Source organism: Lynx rufus, unplaced genomic scaffold (genome assembly GCF_022079265.1).
Source record: "Lynx rufus isolate CCGP_SWC_20201006 ecotype Redwood Valley unplaced genomic scaffold, mLynRuf1.p SCAF_14, whole genome shotgun sequence".
Taxonomy (NCBI): domain Eukaryota; kingdom Metazoa; phylum Chordata; class Mammalia; order Carnivora; family Felidae; genus Lynx; species Lynx rufus.
The window spans coordinates 15328139-15352992 of record NW_025814828.1 but is presented as its reverse complement, the minus strand read 5'-3'; the positions used below and the strand labels follow the sequence as shown (position 1 = coordinate 15352992).

The 24854-nt window shown below is 45.4% G+C and overlaps 2 protein-coding genes across 2 annotated transcripts in view; one reads left to right on the top strand and one right to left on the bottom strand.

Moving 5' to 3' along the window:
* MAP3K15 (mitogen-activated protein kinase kinase kinase 15) overlaps positions 1–7773 on the top strand; it is a 124066-nt gene extending 116293 nt beyond the window's left edge. Inside the window, exons 23-30 of the mRNA XM_047075973.1 lie at positions 750–935; positions 1568–1673; positions 2760–2869; positions 2930–2985; positions 5279–5391; positions 6439–6548; positions 6636–6712; positions 7217–7773. Coding sequence (XP_046931929.1) covers positions 750–935; positions 1568–1673; positions 2760–2869; positions 2930–2985; positions 5279–5391; positions 6439–6548; positions 6636–6712; positions 7217–7316 — 858 coding nt within the window. The 3' untranslated portion in view covers positions 7317–7773. The remainder of the gene's footprint in view (positions 1–749; positions 936–1567; positions 1674–2759; positions 2870–2929; positions 2986–5278; positions 5392–6438; positions 6549–6635; positions 6713–7216) is intronic.
* On the bottom strand, positions 6357–23229 carry PDHA1 (pyruvate dehydrogenase E1 subunit alpha 1). Its single transcript, XM_047075974.1, has 11 exons — positions 23092–23229; positions 17665–17724; positions 16936–17109; positions 15848–15974; positions 15116–15207; positions 13658–13750; positions 12700–12855; positions 12457–12528; positions 10308–10375; positions 8732–8840; positions 6357–8392 (listed from the first exon to the last, which is right to left on the bottom strand). Exons 1-11 carry the CDS (start codon positions 23146–23148, stop codon positions 8228–8230), a joined length of 1173 nt encoding a protein of 390 aa, XP_046931930.1. The 5' UTR covers positions 23149–23229; the 3' UTR covers positions 6357–8227.
* Positions 23230–24854: the final 1625 nt, after the last annotated feature.

The following is a 24854-nucleotide window of genomic DNA, read 5'->3' as shown; positions in this document are numbered from 1 at the left end:
CAAAGCCTGAATTTGCGGAACACTGCGGTGAACCGAGGCATGGAGTGGTGCTGCCCCCTGGCGTAAAACAAGCCAAATGCAGCACGAAGCTTAGGGACTCCCAGCTTTTGCCCTTCATTCACGTTAAACCTTCGTTTTGAACCCCCAGCTGCAGGACACATTGAGTTGCCCTCAGAAGCTGGGAAAAGGCCACTTTAGGGGGAAAGGTTATGGATAAAAATGTTTGCATTTTAAACTTTTTTTTAATGTTTTATTTATTTTTGAGACAGAGACAGAGCATGAATGGGGGAGGGTCAGAGAGAAAGGGAGACACAGAATCTGAAGCAGGCCCCAGGCTCTAAGCTGTCAGCACAGAGCCCGATGCGGTGCTCGAACTCATGGATCGCGAGATCATGGCCTGAGCCGAAGTCAGACGCTTAACTGACTGAGCCACCCAGGCGCCCCAAAATGTTTGCATTTTAACTTACTTTGGAAGCGGGAAGGTCAAGGCCACTTGCCCTGCTATGAACTGTACCTTCTACCAGGGGCCGGCAGAGGGGGATCAGTTAGAAGGGGTTCAACAGGATGGCAAAACCATTCCTAGAGGGGGGGTGGGCAGTGAGGAGAGGGGGCTGCCTAATGAAAGATCTGGGGGGAATTCCAGACAGACCCTTTCTCACCTGGGGAGCCCACAGAATACATCTTGAGTTTCCCCCTCTCTGACTTACTCAGTGAAAATTATTTGCCGGGGGGGGGGGGTTGGTGATCAGACTTCAGAAGACTTGCATCTCTCAGCCGGCCACATCAAGCAAATAATTGGGATCCTGAGGGACTTCATCCGCTCCCCGGAGCACAGAGTGATGGCATCCACGATATCAAAGCTAAAGATGGACCTGGACTTTGACAGCTCGTCCATCAATCAGATTCATCTGGTACTGTTTGGATTTCAGGATGCTGTAAGTGTTCCGTCTGGCTCTAGAGAACGTGCTAGAAGGCAGGAAGCCCACTGAAGTGGCTCACAGCCGGGACCCTGGAGTTCAGTTACCATCTTCTCCCCTAGTCCCCATCTCTTCTGTGTACACCTGAATCCCTAGTTTCAGCAGTTCATTCTAAACACAGAATATGCAAGTACAGGTGAACGAGGGGATTGTATCTGGCCACTAAGAGCAGGAGTGTAGGACTTGGGAACAAGTGGCATCTACCAGCTGAGTAGGCATGGGGTTTAAGCTTATGTGTCTGTGCAGACAGATGTGAGTTGCTCCAGGCGTGAGACCGTGTCTGGTCCAGCTTTGTGTCCCACGCCCCCAGCGAAGAGCCTGACTTTTCATAGGTGCACCAGAAATACTCTCCGAGTAAACAACAACGAGCCCGGTGCGGGAGATCCGATCACTGCACCCATCCCGAAGACCCGGCATGACTTAGGGTCAGCTTGGAGGGAGACCCAGTCCGGAGGGAACGTATGTCAGGTAGAGATGCAGGGCAGCACGGTTAACATTTTATCTCCGAGTAGAAGTAAACTAGAAATCGTAAGAACTCCTATTTCTTGAACGTACAGCAGACCAGAAATCTGGATTTTTGTGATTTATAGGTGAATAAAGTTTTGAGGAACCATTTAATTAGGCCCCACTGGATGTTTGCGATGGACACCATCATCCGGCGAGCGGTGCAGGCTGCGGTCAGCATTCTCATCCCGGGTAAGTGTGCTGCGTGCGCGGTCCAGGGCGGGCTCAGGCCACGGGCGAGGTCACACGTGTGCTCCGCGCTCAGCAGTGGTTTTCTCCTTCCCGTCTGGGCAGTATACTTCCCTGCAATTCAGCGAACGCTAGCAACTTCTGGAGCCATACTTCTGTGTCCCCTACCCATAACCAAGGAGACTGCACAGAGCCAAAACTTGTCATCGGAGAGGGAGCCCTGGGCCTGAGGGCTGGGATCCCGCAGTGCCCCCCGCCTTCACTCAGGAATGCCTACTGGTGGCTTGATGGTGCCTACTACGGGCTCCGTCTCCTGTCAGAATCATCATGGGGTAGCTCTAGAAATCTTTGGCTTTTTTTAAGTTGCTTTCTTCAGTTAGAGACAGACAGCGTGAATGGGGGAGGGGCAGAGACAGGGAGAATCCCAAGCAGGCTCTGCTCGGTCAGCACAGACCCCGCCGCGGGGCTTGAACTCATGAAACCAAGATCATGACCTGAGCTGAAGTGGACAGTCACATGCTTAACGAGCCACCCAGGGGCCCCAGTTTTTGGCTTTTGTACCTCTCATTTGTCATTTGTGAAGCCACAGAGCCGCTTAATACCCAAGTTCTCTCTCCTGCGGTGACTTCATCCTCGGAGGGGGAGGCTCTGCGCCACTCGTGTTGACATTGCCGCTTCCTCTCTTGACTTTGCTCCCACCCTGTCATGTCCTCTCCTGCCTGGTTCTCGTTAAACCCCAGGACTTCATCACTCCCCACTCCAAGCGGGCACCTTTTCTGTAGTAGAACCACCCAGGCCAGGCCAGGTTGGAAGCCTGGTTGCACCTCTGTAAAGCCATCCTTGGCTAACTAACTTAACGTCATTCAGCCTCAGTTTGCTCATCTATAAACTGGCCGTGAGCATCTTTTCACTAATGAGAACGGAGTAACGTCTCCGCCCCATTTATTTATAACGTCAGCAGTCCCCTGATGGAGCACTGCGTCGCCGGGCCAGCCTCCGAACACTCCCGTTCGCTGGCATAAGGACAGAAGCTCCACTGAGCCCTGGCCTTGTGTCACCACGGTCCTTTCTCCTTCCGTCATTTCACAGAGCTCCGAGCCCACTTCGAGCCCACGTCAGAGACCGAAGGGGAGGAGAAGGACCCAGATGAGGTGGAGGACGACTCTCCCCCTGCAGACCTGCCTGGGAGTGAAGGGCACGCGGCATACGGAGGGAGCAGCCCCCCGTCAGCGGGCGCCCCAGAGCCACAGCCCCAGCAGCTCCACCACCGGCACCTGAGCCTCCAGCTGGGCCAGCTCAGGCAAGAAACCAACAGGTGGGCAGGGGTGGGACAGTGACCTGGGCCAGGAAGGTTATCACTCTGCTTGCCTGAGGGTCTCACCCGGGTCTCGGAAAAGCATCTTCACCAACAAAGCAGGCAAGGGGGTGGTCTCAGCTTCAACTGGGGGAGAAAGCCTCCCCTTCTTTAACGTTAGGAATCAGAGAGCTGTGATGCCTTGCCACCAGGCACAGAGCAATCAGCCGTGCTGAAGGCACCAGCGTCTGGGGAGTTTTTTCTGTCTCTTCACCAAGGTGAGCCCCCTGGCATGGTGCGTGGGTTCGGCAGAGAGCGGTGGACAGCTGCAGCCTGCCCCTACGGACGTAGCCAAGCCAGGGGTGGGTGTCCCATAACCCTGACCCTGCAGAAGTTTACCCTCCTCTCTTTGAATCTCTTCCGTGTGATTTGTCAGAATTAGCCGGCAGGCATTCGTGGCCTTCTTTCCCAGCCAGGGGACCCTGGCATTGGTGTGAGGTACCCCCGAGAGAGCTGGTCTGTTTTGTTCACTTCCTGGCACATAGTAGATATTCGAAAATATTTGTCAAATGAGTAAAATGAGTCCCGTTTGCCCTGGGTAATCACATCAGTAGACCTATAAAGGACAGAACCCACGGGCAGAGCAAATGAGTTGGTCCTGGTTCCAGATGATGCCTTGTTGCCATATGATCACTACTAATGCCAATTAATACTTGACAGGGAGATATGGTATCAGCTATCCTTATTTTGGAAGAAACATTGTATACACTCCAGGGATCTCTGAAGTTTGACCTTAGGCAGATCTAATCACTTCTTTTTAGAGACCTAGAGGGTTTTTGTTTTCATTTTTTTAAGCTTATTTATTTTGAGAGAAAGAGTGCAAGTGGGGAGGGGCAGGGGGAGGGAGAATCCCAAGCAGGCTCCACGCCATCAGCACAGAGCCTGACGTGGGGCTCGCTCCCACGAACCGTGAGCAGACATCAGGAGTCGGACCCTTACTGACCGAGGCACCCAGGCGCCCTGAGACCTGGAGTTGTAGTTAATAGGTAGCGGTAGCAAAATTGTGAAAGCTTTTAAAATATGACACCTGTGGAAGCTCGTGATAATTAGCACCACTTTAAAAATTTTCTGGTGGGGCGCCTGGGTGGCTCGGTGGGTTGAGCGCCCGACTTCAGCTCAGGTGATGATGATCATGGCTTGTGAGCTGGAGCCCCAGGCCGGGCTCTGTGCCGACAGCTCAGAGCCTGGAACCTGCTTCTGATTCTGTCTCCTTCTCTCTCTGCCCCTCCCCCACTTTTCCTCTGTCTCTCCCTCTCAAAAATAAATGTAAAAAAAATTAATAAAAAAATTTTCTGGTAAGGTTTATAATTACTAAATTCCTAAACTGTTACATATGGGCTCAGTGGCTCTTCACCTACACTGCTGATAGTCCTTCTGTCACTTTGCAGTTTCAGTAGAATTAGTAATGACAGCAGCCGACCACAGATGGCAGACAAGCACGCCCTCCCTCGGTAGCACGCCTGTCCCTACGGCATGGAGATGCCTTAGCTGCTGTCAGGTAGAGCACGAGGATGGCACCTCCCACCCAGAGTGGTGTGGCCTGGAGGCACCTGGTCTGTCCTGAGTGGGAGGCCAGCCCCTGTGAAGCATTTAGCAGTCACTGGTCCCACAGACGTCTGGAGCTGCATTCCTCCCGCTTGAGGGGCTCTTTTTGCCGGCTCCCTCCCACCACTGTCCATCAGAAGCAGGGGCACCCGGGTGGCTCAGTCGGTTGAGTATCCAACTTCGGCTCAGGTCATGATCTCACAGTTTGTGAGTTCGAGCCCCACATCGGGCTCGCTGCTTTCGGTGCGGAGCCTGCTTTGGATCCTCTGTCCCCCTCTCTCTGCCCCTCCCCTGCTTGCACGTGCTCTCTCGCTCTCAGAAATAAATATTAAAAAAAAGAAGCAGCAGGGCTTCTAGCTCCTTGGCCTCCTCCCCAGAGGAGAAAGAGCCTGAGAACTAGTTTCAGCAACTTGATCTGACGCAGGGAGACCAGTTGTAATTATCAGATCCTTCCTGGCTGAGTTTACCGATCACCCTCAGGTTATCTTTCTGGTTCCTGATAGGTTTTGAGACAAAATAGACCCATGCCCTGAGTGCTGGTCTTTTTTTTCAAAGGGAGGAAACACAAGGTAGGTGCCCAGGTACAGGCTGCAACCAGATTGTTGGGACTGTGTAATTTTTTTTCAACCTGTAAGGTTCAACAAATGTTTGTGAATTGAACTGAATGATGTTAGGCTCTCTCTGGATAATGGCTTGTTTGTTTAACCAGACTTTTGGAACACCTAGTTCAGAAAGAGAGAGAGTACCAGAATCTTCTACGGCAAACCCTAGAGCAGAAAACTCAAGAATTGTATCATCTTCAGTTACAGTTCAAATCTAATGGTGAGTAATTTTCCACTTGCTCTGACTTGGGGGAGCGAGACCACTGAAAATCTGCCTAACGGTCTAGTCAGCCTTGACACTGCTGCAGTTATTCTCTATGAAACCAGCAAGCACTCCAGTAGATTCTGGGATACTAATCAACGATAAAAAGGAACTGCCAGTACATTCAAAAACACAGATGAATCACAAATGCATTATGCTAAGTGAAGGCAGATTCAAAGGCTACACACTAGGACTTCCTAAGTATGGAATATTTATATATGCAGTACTCTGTTAAAGGCAAAACTACAGGGACAGAAAACCAATCAGAATGGGGGCAGGGAGGGGATGGATTATTCAAGGCCACAACAACTTTTTGGGGTGATGAAAATGTCTTACCGCATACCTAAACAGGGCGATTTACTACCTACCTTCTGAATTCATTGTGTGCCTACAAAAGGGCTACAGCTGGGGCGCCTGGGTGGCGCAGTCGGTTAAGCGTCCGACTTCAGCCAGGTCACGATCTCGCGGTCCGTGAGTTCGAGCCCCGCGTCGGGCTCTGGGGCTGATGGCTCAGAGCCTGGAGCCTGTTTCCGATTCTGTGTCTCCCTCTCTCTCTGCCCCTCGCCCGTTCATGCTCTGTCTCTCTCTGTCCCAAAAATAAATAAACGTTCAAAAGGGCTACAGCTGCCTCTTGGAATGTAGAATGGATAGGCTCTGGTACAAAAATCTCAATACTGAATTGTTTCCTCATTTGATTTCCAGTGCAGATAAGGATGGGATTCCTTACAAAAGGCATTTTAAAGACTAGAATAAGCATTTAAAGTGGTAGACCTATAGCATATCAAATTCCAAAGAAGGAAAATCACCCTTACCTGTGGTTCCTTTAATCTCTGGAAAGTGAAGCCAAGAACTGTGTGATGTTGTGCACTGTGGACTAGAGCTGCTAAGACAGGTTTAATGAATTAATTTGCTTTCAAGTCACATTTACGTTCTGGAATAGTTTATTTCATCCAACTTATCTTTGCAGAATTAATATACAACAAAACAAATCTCTGATCGTTGCAGATACTCCAGAGAACCCAGCATCCCCACCCGGGTCTCATGGGCCGAAAACAGATAAAGAGCTTGTAGACTGGTTACAAGAGAAAGGAGCAGATGCGAGTACAATAGAAAAGGTAAATTTGTAACAAAAAAACATTCCTATGCTGTAATAACAAATAATAATAGCAGCTTAGCTCTTATGTATTTGATGTCTGTTTCAGATTGTTGAAGAGGGTTACACACTTTCTGATATTCTAAATGATATCACTAAGGAAGATCTAAGACACCTTAGACTACGGTAAGAATGGCTTCAAAACACTAACAGAAAATGACTTTTTTTTCCCTGTGCTTATGCTTTTAAATAAAGCAGTAGAAAACAAAGGGCTGGTAACTTTCCCCCTTCATTGAAATTAATTTCCTATCTGGGTAGTGTGTTTTCTAAGCCACAATCTCAGCCCCCAACTCTGGAGGTTTCCTAGGATCAGGTTGTGTATGAGTCAGAAAGAGGGAGGGGAAACACAAAAGCTCTCCCCCTCCCATCTTCTGCCATCCATGCGCCATCCAACCCTTTTTATTCTCTAGCAACCTGGCATTCCTGCACATACCTCGCAGGTCACGTCCCCTTCCTACTGGGCACAAATACAAGAGGACGTATCTTTAAGTTAGGAACTACATTTTGGCAAATCTAGACAAGTCTAGAATTACTTAACATAGCTTTTGACATAAGAGCTACCCAGGTATTTGGTGGGGTTTTGAAGTTCTTTTCTTACCACTCTAAAAAAGACTCTGGATTGTTTCCTAGTGGCGGTCTCCTCTGCAGGCTCTGGACAGCAGTGTCCCAGTACAGAAGAAAGGCTCAGGGGTCCCTGGCCTCCCAAGATGAGGCTGAAACTGTCGGCTAAGCCCGGGAATAGAGGGAGCCAAGAGCTGTCATCTTTGTTTAAACTTCTGTTAACGTGACATGAATTTCACCGAGTTTACACAAGGAAACCACCACTATTTAAGACCTTGAAGTTTTAAAGACTTACAGAAACGGGATGGGTTTTTTAAACGTGTTGTTACTTATCAACATGTCTTAAAGGTGAGTGGAACCTTAGCATTGTGAGAACAGTGACTGAACCCTAATTTTGACATCCCAGCATAGTATGGCGTTCTTAAAAACGGATGAAAATTCCGTACACCCTATAGCACTTACTGGAAAGCAGGCTGGCATCACTGTTCTAGACCATGGGGTACTTACAAGATTAAAATGTTAAGAATATGCCTTCTGTTTGATACTGAATGTACATAGAAAACTATGTTTTGTATTTAATATATAAATGAAGAGGTCTTATTTAAAAATGGAATTGTCCTTCTATATACCCTGCCTGGATATAATAAATATTGCGTTTTATCGAGCAGTGGTCAGTGTGACTCGGCTTCAGCCTCCACACGCACACTGGTGATGGACACGTGCCACTACAAGGGTCCAGGGAATGATCCTACTCCCCTCGACTGATGGCAGAGTTAGACAGGTAGAAATGGCCATTTTTCACTTAATGTATACGATTTAGCAAATACTTCTCAATTATTAAAAGAAAGAGAACTATTTTAAGGAAATAATTTTAAGTCTAAAATACCCTTTGTAACTTTCACACTAAATACTTAGGTGTGCAATAACGTCTTTCAACGCAACACTATACAAAACACATGCAATTACTATCTTAGCCTACATCCTTTCTTTGTATGGGTTTTTCTTGCTTAATGTTAAAAGTGGAGAACACAGAGTCCCTTACAGTTGAAAGTATCACCATCCGTGATGTGCAGTTTCCCTTTAACTGATGGACTTAAACTTGATCCACTGATTTGCACCCCGAACTTCAAAAGGTGGGTCGCTGCTGTAAATGTGATAGCCTAGTTCTTCCAAAGGCGGTTCAGGATCAGCGGTGGCAAACTGGGCAGCATCCTCAATCTCTTTCCTCACTTCAACATCAATTTCCTAAAAATCAGATTATAGTTCGGGAGGTTTTTGAACACACAGCAGCTTAGGTACCAACTAGCTCTACCTGGAACCTGTTGCTAGTATACAAGTGCTAATAGTTGCTATTTTTGAAGGTGATGATTGTTTTTTTAAATTTTGGAACATTTATGAATTTAACATCCAAAGTCTATTTTTAGGGAAAAAAGAATGGTGCTACCGGGAGGGTTAAAGCTTTTGCAAATACGACTGATTCATGTGCTCTGAAACCTTCCCATTTACGGAGGCAGTTCCCCCAGGAGCGGCAGCTTTCTGTGTGCAGAAAAACGCGTTGCCCAGAAAGGAGAGCAGAGAGCCTACCTTTAATTCTTCAACACTGGCCAGGTTGCTGTTCACCATTCTATCCTTGAGAAGCATAATAGGGTCACTCTTACTTCTTACTTCCTGAATCTCCTCTCGTGTACGGTAACTACAGGGAGGCAAACGAATAGGTAAGAACATTCCCGGTACAGCAAAGACCGTTCTGTGAAATACAGATGTATGTTTCTGACCGGGAGCACAGCAATACCTCTGTCACTGTGGGAACAGTGCAATTCTACTTTCAAAATACAAGAACCCCACCTCTAACAATTCTGTAAGAGCTGCTCAATGTCTTTGACAGGAAACTCTACCCTGGCACTTCCCCCGGCTTCTCGGGCGGTCTGACAACAGGGGCCAAGCCTTTATTTGCTTCTTGGCTCTAGATGAAGGGTAGGAAGGACAGGGTAGAGCCTCTTTATGTGCCCACCGTACCACCCTTCTGAGCTTCTACATTTGATGTGGGTGGTGAGAACTACAGACTGTGAGGCAGAATGCCAAGCAGGAAGCAAACGTGAAGACCCCAGAGAAGCGTGGCCAGCAAACCCTCGGACAGGTTTTCCGATCCCTCTTCTATGATACAGCTGACCCCTGAACAACGTGGGGGTCAGAAGCACCAACTCCCCATACACCCCGTAGAAAATCTGCAAATTTTGACTCCCCCCAAAAACACATTTTGTACATGTGTATTATATTCTTAATGTAAACTAGAAAAAAGTGTTAAAATCAGAGAAAAAAATACCGTTCTGTAAGAAATGGACCCATGCGGTTCAAACCTGTATCGTTCAAGGGTCAACTGTACTTCCTTGTCCTAAGTCACATATAACCCCACAAGGAAGGGCTCTACCGTTTTTTGCAAACACCAAGGACATTTTTCCCACTTGCTCTTTATAACGTTTTCCCTTAGAACTCCAATCTACTCCAAGGCTCGTCAGGGCTTACTCTGACTAAATCTACTTCTTTTAACTGTGTCACACGCTGGGATGGCAGCATGACATGCCAGAATTACTAAATCGACAAGTAAAACTATCTTCCTACCATAACCTACCTCTCACTGATAGATTTCAACATGTTGAATACCCCACGTGCCAGGTGGCCTCACTCCACACCAGCCAGCTTTTCAAATTCCGAGTCTTCATGGGGGTAGTGCCTACAAAAGCTACATGCCCCTAAATACATAAACTCTCCATACCGTCGACCTGTTTTATGCAATGATTTCTCTCTGCAGTTTTTTTTTTAAATAACCTCTACCCCGAAAGTGGGGCCCGAGCTCCCAATGGAGACACAAAGTCGCATGCTCTACCAACTGAGCCAGCCCGGCGTCCCCCTCTGCAATTTTTTTTATTGCTGCTCTTGCTAACAAGAGCATAGTGCATGCTGTGTATTATAGGCATTTTCAGAATGCTTCCAGGCAAAGACTCCTATAACTACTTTACTTGATGTCAACTAATTCACCGCATGAAGCCCACTGGTGTCTGGCTTCCAAAGCAAAGGCAGAAATGTTTGCTTTTTCATGTGAGTAGCCACACACAAAGCCCAGCCACTTGGGACACCACACTCAGATTTCCCATGACCGTACCTGACACCAGGGTCACTCATGCTATGTCCGTGGTAGCGGTAAGTCTGTAGCTCCATCAGTATGGGCCCCTAAAACAGAACCCAGTAGAGATTGAGATGATGGGCACAGCATATCCTTACAGAATCAAAGATCTTCTCGTCAATCTGTAAATTGGCTGAGTCGTCAAGAATTCCTATTACCTGACGTAGCTGTTCTCATTTCTAATACCTGTGTATTCCGTTTCATCCTTCTCATTTTTTTTTTTGTTTGTTTGTTGAGAGAGGGAACACAAGCGGGGGAGTGGCAAAGACACAATGTGAAGCAGGCTCTGAGCTGTCAGTGCAGAGCCCGATGCGGGACTCAAACCCATGAACCATGAGACCGTGACCTGAGCCAAAGCCGGATGCTTAACTGACTGAGCCACCCAGGTGCCCCCCCTCCTCATTCTTAACAGGAACTTACTGGAATCCAAAAGGCATTTAACATGTTATAGAGCCCACTGATCTTAATCATTTTATTAGCATGGTCTTTGATAATATAATAATCCTATGAAACAGCTGAGATTTAATGAAGAAAAACCTATTAGCAGTTATGACACCAAGGGGGAGGGTGTCAGTTTATCTCATCTAGTTTTCCCCCTCAGTCACAGAGGACATGATCTACAAACATTTGGATCCTTTTAGAAAGCTAGAGAAAAACACGAACATAAGATCTCACAGAATAAGACTAAAAGCAAACCTGTATGTGCTGGAAAGTACAGAAGGCAGAAGAACTAAAGCTAGGCTGGGTAGGTGAATCTCCTCCCCCCATTTCACGCAGTGTTTCAGAGGGGCTGGTGACCAATCCTGCTGCACACGGATCTGGCGAGCGTGTGACAAAGACGGCAGTCATGGACAACATCTGCTGTTTAACCCTGCGACTCTGCCGGCCAGCCTGACCACCCCTAGGACACCTTCCTCCTGCTACGCCAGCCCCCTTCCAGAAGACGAGGTTGAACACTGAGGGGGAGAGGGTGGATCTAGGATCCCCGGGCAGTTTGGGTGCGGTAGTTCAAGTGCCTGGGGTCCGATCTGGGCTGTGGCGTACAGCAGCTATGTACCCTTGACTGCTCTGCGCCTTAGGTTCCGGTCTCACAGATGAGGGACCGGACTCAAGAGTTGTGCCGATGAACACATGAGAAGTATTTACTGCATCACCCGACCTACGTCAATTCCTCAGGAACTGTCACCTATTCTTTCTGTTCTGTGTCATCCAGGAGCTACTGAGAAGCGCAGTGGGTTGGGCTAAGGGGGTGTCTAGATTCCTCTAGTTCCAAGATCAGGCTGGGAAAGTCAACACATACCACAAACCGGTGATAACGTTTCTACATGTTTGTACCCCACATATTCTTTCAGGAACTGGGGAAGAGGGGAATGATACCCACCTCCCAAGCCTGGACCTCTTCTAGTCTTGGGAGTCTGAATACAGACCGCTGAGCTCACTGCCACCTCAGTCATACTCTACATTTCCCCCTCTGCTCCACCCCCTGCCCCACTAGCATCACTGCTGTCCGTATCTTACCACACAGGGGAGGTCACTGAAAGGTCAACCCTAAGGACATGCTTTCTGGGCTGTGCAACACCAACTTAGGGAGAACATCGTTCTTTCCACCAGCTCTGATGGCACCTTCGCCAACCTCACTGTTGCCCTCTTCCTCTACTGCTCTCCCTGAAAGGTTGAGATTCTCAACTGGAACAGGAAGACTAGGATTACACACTTGAACCATAATATTTAACTTAGAGAAGACAAGCTTACACTGAACACCTGTTATCCAAGCAAAGTTCTGTGCTGAGCATTGTGAGGGTCTCCAGTGTTCATTCGAGGGGCTTATGGAGGGGGTGGGTGGGTAGAGGTTGGAGGCAAACCACAAGGCAAAATGCTGAGGAAGCACTCAAAAGATTTGCCCTAAATGGAGGCAACGTGGGAGCTTTCGTTTCCCAAAAGGTGAGCTACCAAGACCACACTATTTACAAAGGGCCCCGATTCACTTGACTCTGCTTCTACTTTATACATAACCTCAACTACCAGCTACCCCTGAAGAGCTACGATAGACACACGGGAGGCATTCTTTTAACTTTAAGACAAACATCAATAGAAATCTCTAGCCCACAGGCCTAAGAGAAAGCCTTACCTTTCCAGATCTACAGTAGGCGGCTGCAAACCTCGTCGCCTCCCGGACACACAGGATATCCATTCCATCTACCTGTTGATACACAGGAAAGGGGCAGAACATAAATCAACCTAAAACCATTTTATTTTTACAGGACCTATCTGTGCACTAAAAACCGTGAACTCTTCAACGTGTGTGAGATTGTCAAGGTCACGCACAGAGGCATCAAGGGGGTAGCCCTGGCTTCACACCAGATGTCCTTACCCTCAGCCCAGGAATGAAGTCACCTCTCTTGTAGTAATCCGTGCTGGCCGCTGCTCTCTCAACAGATGTTCCCATTCCATAGCGGTTATTTTCACAGATGAAAATACATGGCAATTTCCACAAAGCTGCCATATTATAAGCTTCGAATATCTGACCCTGGAAGTATGTAGAAGAAGTTCAAATGGTTTCATTTTGCCATTTTTCTCTAGACTTCTTCATCGTCCCCCGCAGCCGCCCTCTGACCCAGAAGTTTTCACAAAACACGAAATGCCTCACCTTCCACAAACCAGCTTTTGAAACCAACGAGTGTGTGTTAGGGACAAGCAGCAGCAAACATCTCTTTCTGCAACCCAAGGAAGGCACAAACCAAATACCACCACTTGTTAAGTGGGGTCAAGGCAGCAGTACGAAACACACTGGCTCCGTGGCTACCTGGTTTTATGCTTTATTGTAAATGCTAGGAGACCCGATGGAAAACCAGAGTGAGCCAGTGCCTGAGAATCAGCATCCAGAGCAGTGCCTCAGAGTATCGTGCACGGGCTGGTGAGGACTCGGGCCATGACAGAAGTACAGAAAGAGTCGCGGCTCACAGACCGTGAGAGGAGTCTGACGATGCCAGGGCATCCAAGAGAATGAGTCTGTACGTTACGGTACTGATTGAAGAATTGGTTTGCAACGGGGTAAAATGTGAAAAGGTCTTTTAGCTGCCGAGCGTTTGTGAAGCACCGAGGTAGAGGCAAAGGAGAGTTCCCTCACGGGTGTGCCCGTACAGAGCGCTTGGTGAACAGGCCATGAAGTGAACCTTTAATCTGGCCATAAAACCAAGTTTTAGCTTTCCACGAGTGGCTACTTCAACTAATAAGCAATATATTCTTTCTCTATAAATGAACTATGAACGTTCAACGCTTTAGGAATAAAACTGCAATGGTTATTAAAAACTTAAGAGGCATATACTCACTTGGTTAGCAGCACCATCGCCATATAAAGTCAAACAGACCTCATCCTTTCCGTTATACTTACAGGCCAGAGCAATCCCTGCTCCCAGGGGCACCTAATATTAAGGAAAACCAAGAAAAGAACCACTGAGGTTTATATGTACAATGGAATACTACTTGGCAATGAGAAAGAAGGAAATCCTGCCATTTGCAGCAACGTGGATGGAACTAGAGGGTATTACGCTAAGTAAGTCAGAGAAAAACAGATACCATATGTTTTCACTCATATGTGGAACTTGAGAAACTTAACAGAAGACCATGGGGGAGGGGAAGGGGAAAAAAATAGTTACAAACAGAAAGGGAGGGAGGCAAACCATAAGGTTGATGGGGGGGGGTGGGGGAAAATGGGTGATGGGCATTGAAGAGGGCACTGGTATATAAGCAATGAATCAAGGGAATCTACCCCCAAAACCAAGAGGACACTGTATAGACTGTATGTTAGCCAACTTCCCTCCACGAGGAGGGAAATTAATGCTCCGCATTTTAACTCCTGGCCAGAATTTAAGATAAAAATTACAGTGTCACTGCAAACTCCCTCTTCCACTGCTATCTCTAACTACTCCACCCCCATAATTACAAACTGGTAAAACAGCATGAATAATTCTCATTCTCTTTTAACCATGAAACAACATTTCTGCAAAGATTCCACTACTAAAGAGCCAAAACATGAAACCTAATTTTTTTTAACATATAATAGAATTTCATTAGAAAACAAACCAAACAATCTAGTTACATTTTTACACTGTTACTTCTTCACTATTCACTAACTGATGAGAACGAAGAGGACTACATAAGCAAGAAAGCTGGATTTATTTCTAACTAGGCCCCTAAGATCCTGATCACCTGCCTTTCCTTGTCAGACACTAGCATCAGCAGTCTACAGCAGGGAGAGGTAGGCCAAAGTGGATGTGACAAAGCAATCAATGTACTTAAATGGAAAAAGTGAAGGTACAGCTGTTACTACAGACTCTTGCTTCCTTATAAAACCTGACAAATACCTAAAAGGAAGAATTTTAAATCACTGTCCAAACCTGTTTATTAACTGATCAAATGGTAGGCTATGAAGCAACAGGTCTTTTAAAAAACACCAGGCTCCCTGGGGCGCCTGGGTAGCTCAGTCGGTTAAGCATCCGACTTCGGCTCAGGTCATGAACTCACTGCTCGTGGGTTTGAGACTCTGTGCTGACAGCTCAGAGCCTGGAGCCGCCTTCAGATTCTGTCTCTCTCTCTCTGTCTCTCTCTCTCTCTCTCAAATATAAAATATAACCTAAAAACATAAAAATTTAAAAAAAAAGTACACCAAGCCCCCACAGTCCTAAAATACTTCAAGAGGAACATTCTCTGGGGTGTGAAGATCTTTAAGACATGGTCTAAGGCTAAATCAAGGCAAGCATGCAATCCTCATCCTCATCTCGGGTCACCTGAGCTCCGACGATGCCGTTGCCCCCGTAGAAGTTTTTGGCATACATATGCATCGATCCGCCTTTCCCTTTAGCGCAACCTCCTCTTCGTCCTAGAAATGGCAGCATATACACATCAAAAACCAAATATACAAAAGAAAATCGCACGCCAAGTATTTACTGAGAGGGTCAACCACGGGGACTCACAGGCTAATTCAACTGCATAAGCACCCATCCCTCTATGCAAATACATGTTCCACTACATCCTTTCATGAACACCAATCCAGTCTCATGTCCTTGACCTTTATCCTTTAGACATTATCATGATACCCTGGACTTTTTTTCCAGTTATAAACGTCTTCTGATTTCCCCTACACTGGTACAATGAACAGTTCAAAAGTCAAGGGGACATGAAAAAGATTCCTAGAATTTAAATTGCATACAATGAAATGCTCCTACCCCATTTACTTTCTATGACTGCTAGATTTCTACTGGCATGCTTGAGTGATCAACAGTATTCTGATTTTACGGAGCTAACATTTTTAAACTTCTACCTGAAGGACCAGATGACCTCAAAAACGGTCAGTTTACTCAAAAGCACAAGAGAGGTACCAGAGCACCAAAAGGAGAGGCTTTCTTTTTTTTTTTTTTTAACTCAAAAAGGTTTTAATATTAAGTTGTAATAGCATCTTAATATGAGAGATCTGCAAAGTTATTTCAGTAATTTTTCTTTTTTGAAAATCAACAGCAAACCTGTAAGCTCTGCAAGAATTTCTCGGACAGAAAGTCCACGAGTAAAGGTGAAGCCATGAGCCCGATAGGCTGTGATAAGATGGTCTGTGGGATTTATGCCGGCCTCCAGGCCCACACAACAAGCTTCCTGCATTAAAAGAAGCAGCAGCAATGAGTCAATACAATTCACATTTCTAGATAAAAGAATCCCTAGAATATTAGGAAACATTTGGCCTAGCGGAACTCTTTAATAACCACAAAAAGAGCTCTATTTTTCATCACAAACAGAGTAGAGGGTAAAGCACAAGCCAGAAGCTGCAAACCGGCAATCCAAAGATGTACAGTTTCAAGCCCATACAGTGATATGGAAAAAATCCCGAATTAGACATCAGCATTAATACTGGGGGAATTTCATGTGAAAATCCAGACTTCTGTCTTCTCTAGAAGAAACAAACAACAGGAAGCACTAATCTCATATGTCCACATGGCATCAACCGGCTAGAACCAAGTTATGATGCCCCTGGTGGGCAGGGGGGCTGCCTGCTCAAGGTCACTACCAGTCCTAGTCACCGTTCTCTAGTTTTGTACAGCTGGCCTTCTTCACTCCTTTATTGCACCTAGCTAGTCCCCACAGGTATTTGAATTTGTAACCCTTGGCCTAAATCCACAAGACAAAAATCAAAATGAAAACCCTTCCCCCAAAAAGTATATCCAGTACAGGTGATCACAGTGCCATGTAAGGCACAGGGGCATGTGAAAAAATTCTCCAGTGTAAGCTTCATAGCAGGTCTCGGCATTCTCATCTTTACTCTGACAAGCCAGTCTCGAGTCCTTCTGATGCAAAAGGCAAGGTAAAATCCAGTAAATACAAACCATACTGAGGCACCTGGGTGGCTCAGTTGGTTGAGCGTCTCTTGATTTAGGCTCAGGTCTTGATCCCAGGGTCATGGGACCGAGCCCAGCAATGGGCTCTGTGCTGAATGTGGAGTCTGCTTGGGATTCTCTCTCTCTCTCTGCCCCTACCCCATGCTCTCTAGTTAAAAAACCACAAAACAACCATACTTAAATTCCTAAATCTAACATGGTTTTATTACAAAACCACCACTTACCTGACCATCACACAAGTGACAAAAACCACGAATAATTTTCTGTTTATACAGCTGATCTGCCTTTAATTCCATTCGGCGAACAGTCTGCATCATCCTATAGTATTTGAGCCCATCCTCCCTGGTGAGTACCGTGGTGACAGGAGGGCCCTCTTCCAGTCGGTGAAGATCACATTTCTGAAATGGAATCAGACAGTTAACTTCCAGTTACTACAACACAAACACTGCCAACCCATTCTAAGATCTAATATCGCAACAACATTTAATTCAAAAAGCTGCAGAGGAGCACATTGGAAATGCTACATATTGCTTCTGACTCCTTAAATCATAAAGTTCACTGTGCAATGGGATGGAGTAGAAAACAAATATTTCTAAGACGACTTTCACTGAGAACCCCTCGAAGTCAAAGGAGTTACAGGTTGAAAGACAAACTTTTAAAGAAGCACTCTATTCCTATTGAAATATTTTACTGAAACAACATTCTAAATTTTGGATTAAGTCTTCAATTTTTTTAGGTCTCCCCCCTTCCCCCTCCCCAAAACACCAGCAAGCTGCTCAGCAAGAAAAGTGAATTCTAACTTTTGCTAAACTTCTCTGAACCTCTGACTCTAGAACATTTGGAAGAAAATGGTAAAAGAGCATGAATATCAAAATATTCGATTTCAAAGGTAAAACTCTGTAACAAAGTATACCTGTGGAAATATTATTAACACAAAGCAAAACACCTCTTACCTTAATTTCAAATGTAGCATCATTTGCAAAATTACGGGATGCCACCAGCACTCTGCTTGCCTTGAAAGACCAAAATATACAAACATATCAGTACTTTTTATTTTTAGGTATTTTTGAAAGTCATTATTATTATTATTAACCAATTATCAGGATGCAGTCCTGGAATTTTCATAAGCCCCAACACATTCATGGGTTTATCTTCCTTTCTCTTCACTGTGTTGGGATCTTGTCTTCAAAATGATTCCATGCTTTGGCCAATGAAACATGATTATACACCCTTCCTGAAGGCAAACAGCAGAAACAGAAAGGAGGGAAAAAAGTCAAACCCATCCACTTAGCCATTTTGTTTCCAAAAAAATTACACTGAAAATATAATGAAGTTACTGGCCAACAGAAAAGACTAGACAATCTCTGGGCTTTGTTTATAGTTATACACTGAACAAGCTAAAGCTTTACTTTCAGAATTCTTCTTCAAATAAAACTGTGATTCCATTCCTACTTCAGGCAAACCACCATTCTATGAAATGGTTCCATAAAAAAAAATATTTCAAACTATTCAAAGTATGAGATAAATATGTTTGTGAGACATGTACAAGACAAAAGAAAAGATACTTAGCACTCCCTGACTTAAAAACAATGGACTTGACAGACATTTTATAATCTGAACAGCTTAGGTCTTCAGTAGGCTCTTCCTGAAGCCTCAGAAGGGAGAGATGTTCTCTGCAACAATGTTCCCTTCTTGATGTTATGGGTGGCTGTCACTGCTTGGGTGGTAAAAAGATGGGGGAAATGTTTCCTTTTCACTTTCGACTGAACATACCTGCTCACAGCAAAAATACTTCTAAGTGATGACCAAGGTCCAGACTGGACCACAAACATTTAACCAATTACTATTATTATATTAGTTTAGCCACATTCTGCCACGTTTTCACACGCTGATATGTAAAGTTACATGACTTCTCTTCATGGAGACTTGAAGCACATTCTTGACATCCCACAGAAAGTACCTGTGATGTGTTCCTACAGTGTGTCACCTTACCATCCAGCTTCTAGCACTGGACTTGATCTTGTTGAGAAGGGTAAAGACTGACCTGCTAAATGCACCTCCAAGTATACAAAAATCTATTATTTACTTATCTTTTCACCTATCAATATACCCTTATCTAATAAAGCCAACAAAACAATGACACTGCTGTAGGAAAAACGCCTCAACACTAGAAATAAATGCTTCAGTTACAGGTAGAGAGAGTCCATTAGTATACCTAGAATACGTGAAGAAAATTGAGGAATTTGGACAGAAGCTAAGAGGGGTGAGGTGACAAACTAATTTCTGGCAATCATGAAACGGACCTATTATTTTTGCCGGTTCACAAATACTGTTGTGGGGCCAGAAATATTTCTTGTAGTGCAAAATAAATTTCCAGATACAGCTACAGAAACTGTAGTCTTCAGAAATATTTAAAACTAGAGACCTTGGGGCAGCTGGGTAACTCAGTAGGTTAAGCATCCAACTCTTGATTTCAACCCTGAACCCACGGTTCAGTTCAGGAGTTTGAGCCCCACGTCGGGCTCTGTGCTTGACAGCACAGTGCTTGCTTGGGGTTTCTCTCTCTATCCCTCCTCCACTTGCACGTGCACATGTGCATGCTCCTTCTCTCAAAATAAATAAGTATTTTTAAAAATATATAAAACTAGAGACCTTGTGGAAATACTTTATTGTACACCTGAAACTAGTATTACTGTTCTCTGCAACAGTTTTCCCTTCCTGATGTTTGTATGTTAACTGTATGTTAGCTGGAATTCAAATAAAAACTTAACTAATAAAAGCAAATAAAACTAGAGACCAAACCCCCCAGTAACCAATCATACCGGTGAAGAGGTAAATTTTTCTTTCTCCATCTTAAAGTTGAAACCAAGAATGACAGAAAATTCTATATAATAAAGAGCAGGAAGGAAAGGCCAAAGATTATGACCACCAGAAAGCTACTCATATCTTTTCTCATCGTCTCATTATTATGAATCTCAAAAATTAAAGGAATCACTCATATAATAGGTAAAAGGAGCTGAGTTGAAGAAGCTGAAGTTAAAGAAGCTGAAAGTCCTATCAGAAGTCTGAGTATATAATAATTTGTAACTGTTGAGATTGCTGAAAAAACTACCTTTCATTTTCTCTGGAGAGCCATAAAAAGCTTCTCTGTTAAATGGGATTCCTCTTTGAGAGACCATGGACAAACCCATTCACATTAAAAATAAAAACTCTGAAGTTCTTAAATACATGGGAACCATTCAAGTGAAAGGGGAAAATGGTTCAAAAATTTCAGATTCTACAAGTGTAAATTAAAAATCTTACCTATTACCTAAAAAGCCAAAAGATTACTGGTAGTGAAATTCTCACAAAATAAGGGATCGTATTGGAAATACAAACAGTAAGACAAAGAATAAAAATTTTAAATGCAATTTAATCTGTGAAATAACTGAAGACAACCTCATTCAAAGATGAAATCACAGGTACTTAAGTAACTTAGGTTACCCTGGGCTCTCTGCTTTCATTTTAGAGACTCTCATTTTGTAGAAGGTGCTAGCATCCAATTTCCAAAGGTTTTGTGGGTTGGTTGAAAGGTGGCAAGGCGAGAGAGAAGAGTGGAACAACATCCTAAGGCTTCCACCTAGGCCGGCCCCAGTAACCCCTGAGAAGTGAACATTGTAATAAATTACAGCAACATTTAAGATATTAATTCTACAAGATTAATTCTTTAAGATATTAATACTACATCTACTTCACACAATGAGTTTGTTAAAGGACAAATTCCTTACACTTGTTTGTATCACCTATGCTTGGAAACAGGTTGTTTCTGTCTTGATGGGAGTAACATCAGATATGCTTCATTTTAACGACACTGTTGGAAATCAAAGTGTCAAACCCAGAATCACTGGGAATGTGTGGCAAACTGTGCAACGAGAAACTTGTCCAGTTCATCTAACAATGATCTTTTCAGTGTTAAGAAGTATAGGTTCAAAGAAGAACGTATACATCTATGATGATTCTAAAACACTTTGAACACTCTAAGCAACCTGTATTAACACAACTGAAACCTGATAAATAAGCACACCAGACCCAAGACCTTAAAGTACACTGAGCACTTTGAGGACATCTCATCAATTATTACAGTTTATGGAAACACTAATTACCTGATTCGCTCTGTCGCAGGGAGGAGCTATTAAACAGGGTTTCAGCCCACAGACACACATAATCCACGCTGAATACACAATTCTTCAAAATATTTTTCTGTGCCTTAGTATAATTAATGCCACATATACAGGCATCAGGAGAAACATGCAAAATAGCCAAAAAGAGGGGGGGGGGTTCAAAGTAAGGAGCATTAACTCTTTCACTGTCTCTCATCCTCAAGAATCTACTTCCGCTGTAATAATCTTTTCTCTCAATAAAAATTTGTGACTAAATGAAGTTATATTCCGCTCTGGTTTTATCCAGTTAACAAATCACTGTAACCCAAAATTCATTTCTTTTTTTTTTTTTTAATTTTTTTTTTTCCAACGTTTTTATTTATTTTTGGGACAGAGAGAGAGCATGAACGGGGGAGGGGCAGAGAGAGAGGGAGACACAGAATCAGAAACAGGCTCCAGGCTCCGAGCCATCAGCCCAGAGCCTGACGCGGGGCTCGAACTCACGGACCGTGAGATCGTGACCTGGCTGAAGTCGGACGCTTAACCGACTGCGCCACCCAGGCGCCCCCCAAAATTCATTTCTATTTGATTTTTGAGGAGGCCAAAGTTTTATTGAGATGAAGTGCAATTTACATTTCAGGCCAACGACTTGCCGGAAGACTGCAAAACACAACCAGGAGTATTTTGGACAGTTGAGTGAATGAGAGTCTGATATTAAATGACTTCTCTGTAGTCACAGAGAAACACAGGTGACAGTAATTTGAAAACTCACATACCAATTTTCCTCTTTCTGTAGAATATCACCAATTCTATCAAAGTTTTTCTTTTCTAATGCAACCCTTTAAATGTAACATAATACCGAACTAAGACCTTTATATAATGTTGAAAATACGTTTCTATTACTTACATTCAACTTAAAACTGCAGTTGTGGAGATTAAATAGCCTAGTGCCTGGCACTTGTTAAGAGCTCAGTAAGTGTTGGTCGTATCACGTGATATACAGAAATAACACTTAAATGTGCTTATCCTTCAGGTAGATCTGGTTACAATTACACGCTAATAACTGATTAACCAAATTGTGTTTTGTAGTCATTTCAGTCAATGGGATTCCCAGAAGGCTATATACTTCCTACCTTTCGATGATATCTGCCCATACTAAGCAGAAGTGCCACAAAGTCCTGGGAGAGTTACTAGAAGCTGAATTGCAAGGCAAGTTTGGCTACAGTTATACCCAGTAACACTACCTTCCACTACCTAAGAGGTCAAAATGGTTCAAGGTCTTAGGCACATCTAAGAGCTGGAGCCGCAGCCTCCAATCACCACTGCTGTTTTCTTTAGCTACTTTTACCCTAAGCGTACCTAAGGGGGAGGGCGGTTTCCTCTGGGTTCTGCTTGACTGCCTTTGAAGCGGCTGCCAAATAAAACCTCAACGTTTTAGGGGAAGGTTTGCGGGGGGGAGCGAGGGGGGGTGCTTTCTGGTGAGCATGACCCGGTCTTAACCCTCCAAAGCTGAATGCAGGTGTTCCATAAATGTATACCCACTGGGCACTGAAATAACATTGAACACAGATGGCACCTACTATGTACCAGGCACTATTTGGAAAGGTTTACATACGTGTCACGCGTTTAAGCCTCACGACAACCTCATGGGGTAAGTACTCGTAGGTATTATCTTCCCTTTAGAGATAGGGGAACTGAGCACCAGAGGTTTAAAAAAACTTGCCCAAGGTCACAGGGTTAGTGAATGGTGAGGCAGGTGTTTGAACACGACCGGTTTCCGGATTTCACACTCTTAACGTACTATATGGCCTCTCAGTCAAGAGGAATAAAATTAGGAAGATTGAAAATGAATGGGCAGGATCAACTGGAGACTCGAGGAAGCCCAAGGCCCCCTTTTCTGTCTGCAGTAAATGAACGGGTATTTCTGGAGCACACCAGCTTTAGCAGGCGCAAGGAGCCGCGGCTGACCTCCACGCGGACTTTGCAGAGCTCCCGTCCCCATTAACCGCCGAAGGGCCCAGTAGCCCCTCGTCCCGGAGTCGGAGCGGAATGCACGGTGCGAAAGCAAAAACAAAAGACCCGCGGCTCCCCGGACGCCCCGCAGCGCCCTAGGCGGCACCAAACCGCGCGTCCCGAGGCCCGGGCCGTCCTCCCGCGTTCTCCAGCGTCCGGCCCGCCTTGGACCCGGGCCCCGCCTCGGCCCCGCCGGTGCCCTACCCCGGGCCGCCCACGCCGCCTCACCGGCTTCTGGGCGACGCCCGACAACACGCGGGAGACAGCTGCGAGCATTTTCCTCATGGGTTGCCGGCAGAAGCGGCGACGACTACTCCCAACAACTCAAGCGCCGTGGCCTGGGACCCTCCAAGTCTCCTTCAGGCGCCCGGAGCGGAAGCCACGCCCTAACCGCTACGTGACAGAACGGAAAGACGTCAGGCGCCGCGCCGGCCGCAGGCCTACCGGGAAGGCTCCTAAGGCACGCCCCGCCCACCAAAAAGGCCCGCGGCCGCTCATTGGGTGTGGGAGCCAGGGCGGGAGGGGTTGGGGAAACTCCCGTCACCGCGCCACCGGCGGGTGAGGATCCGGGAACTTGAGGACGCCTGCCTGGGAAAGTGGCGCCCGGCTTCCGGGGCCCTGCGGGAAAATGGCCTTTTTCTTGGATTTTGCAACTCTGATTCGGCGTGCACGATTGGAAATCGTGCAGGTCACCTACAGTGAGCCCAGTCCTGCCGGTGCTGCACTTCTATAGCCTTCGGTCAGTACATGGGATGATTCAGATTAATGGCACGGTTGGAGCCAAAAGAGAGAATATTTGGTTTCTGTAAATGGTTATGCTGCTAACTTGAGTTTAAGAGGTCATATAACAATTGTAGAATGCTGTCCTTTCTACCTGAGCCAGGATCAAAAAATCGGTTCCCCAAGTAAATACTGAGAGATCAGTGAGAGTGTAGCAGGATTCTCGCACTGATAGTCGTGACACTGACACGGAGGCTTTTCTTTCCTGGAAGCAATTTATATTCCTGCCAGTGGCACCGCTCAGTTGGGTTCGTATCCAAACAACTGAGCCCCGAACGCCACGTGGGGTAGTTTTTTATATATTTTTTACTTCTTTGTTTCTCATATATGATAACACATAGTCTGATTAAGTGGTCTCATGTTACAAGGTCGCAAAGGATGTTGTCAAGTACGTGAATAGCAAGGTTGAGGGTTTTTTTTTTCCTTTCCTTAGGAAGGACACCCTATGACATTCCCCCCCCCCTTGGATGCTCGGACCCCTTTATTTAGGGTCAAAGAGCATCACCTTGGTTTAGAGGTTTATTTATATAGGCTGTTCTCCCACATATCTAGTATAGTCCACCTGAGGCTTGCCATTTGATAGCCACATTGACATTGTCCCAGGCCTCTCAGAGATGAGACAAGTTAGACAAGGGGTGGGGATCTGGCTCAAGGTTATCTGGGGCCCCCCATCATTGGGTTTTTTGGGGTAGTTGAGTTATAAAATCTTTGGCCTAGGCACGTTAAGTTTTGAACAGAGACGACAGTGAACTTTTTCTGCACTAGGCAAGACAGTTTTTTTTCCCAATAATTGAACTTTTAAGAAGCCAAGCCTGGATAGTAGGACTGGGGTGTTTTGTCCTACTATAAGGCTTGTGGGGATCTAATTTTTTAGTCTCATGTCCATTGTTTCCCCATGTTGGTACCAACGAAGTATTCTATCCACAAAAGGAAGGTGAGTGTTAACAGAAACCTCGCTTCATATTTTTAGCCGGCCGGGGAGGGCCTCAGCCAATCCTATGGCAAAGAGTAGAGCAAGAATCACAATAATAGTGAGAAACGGGGAGTGACAGTGCATCACAGTAAGGAAACATATAGAGAATAAGGACAGTCTTTTGTTTCATCGGACTGTCGATTCCTCAAACTTCTGCCGTGCATAGATTAGTTAGCTTCCGGAGTGGCTAAAGCAGGCCTGCAGTCTCCCAGAGCCTCTGGGGTTGCAGATTGCTTCT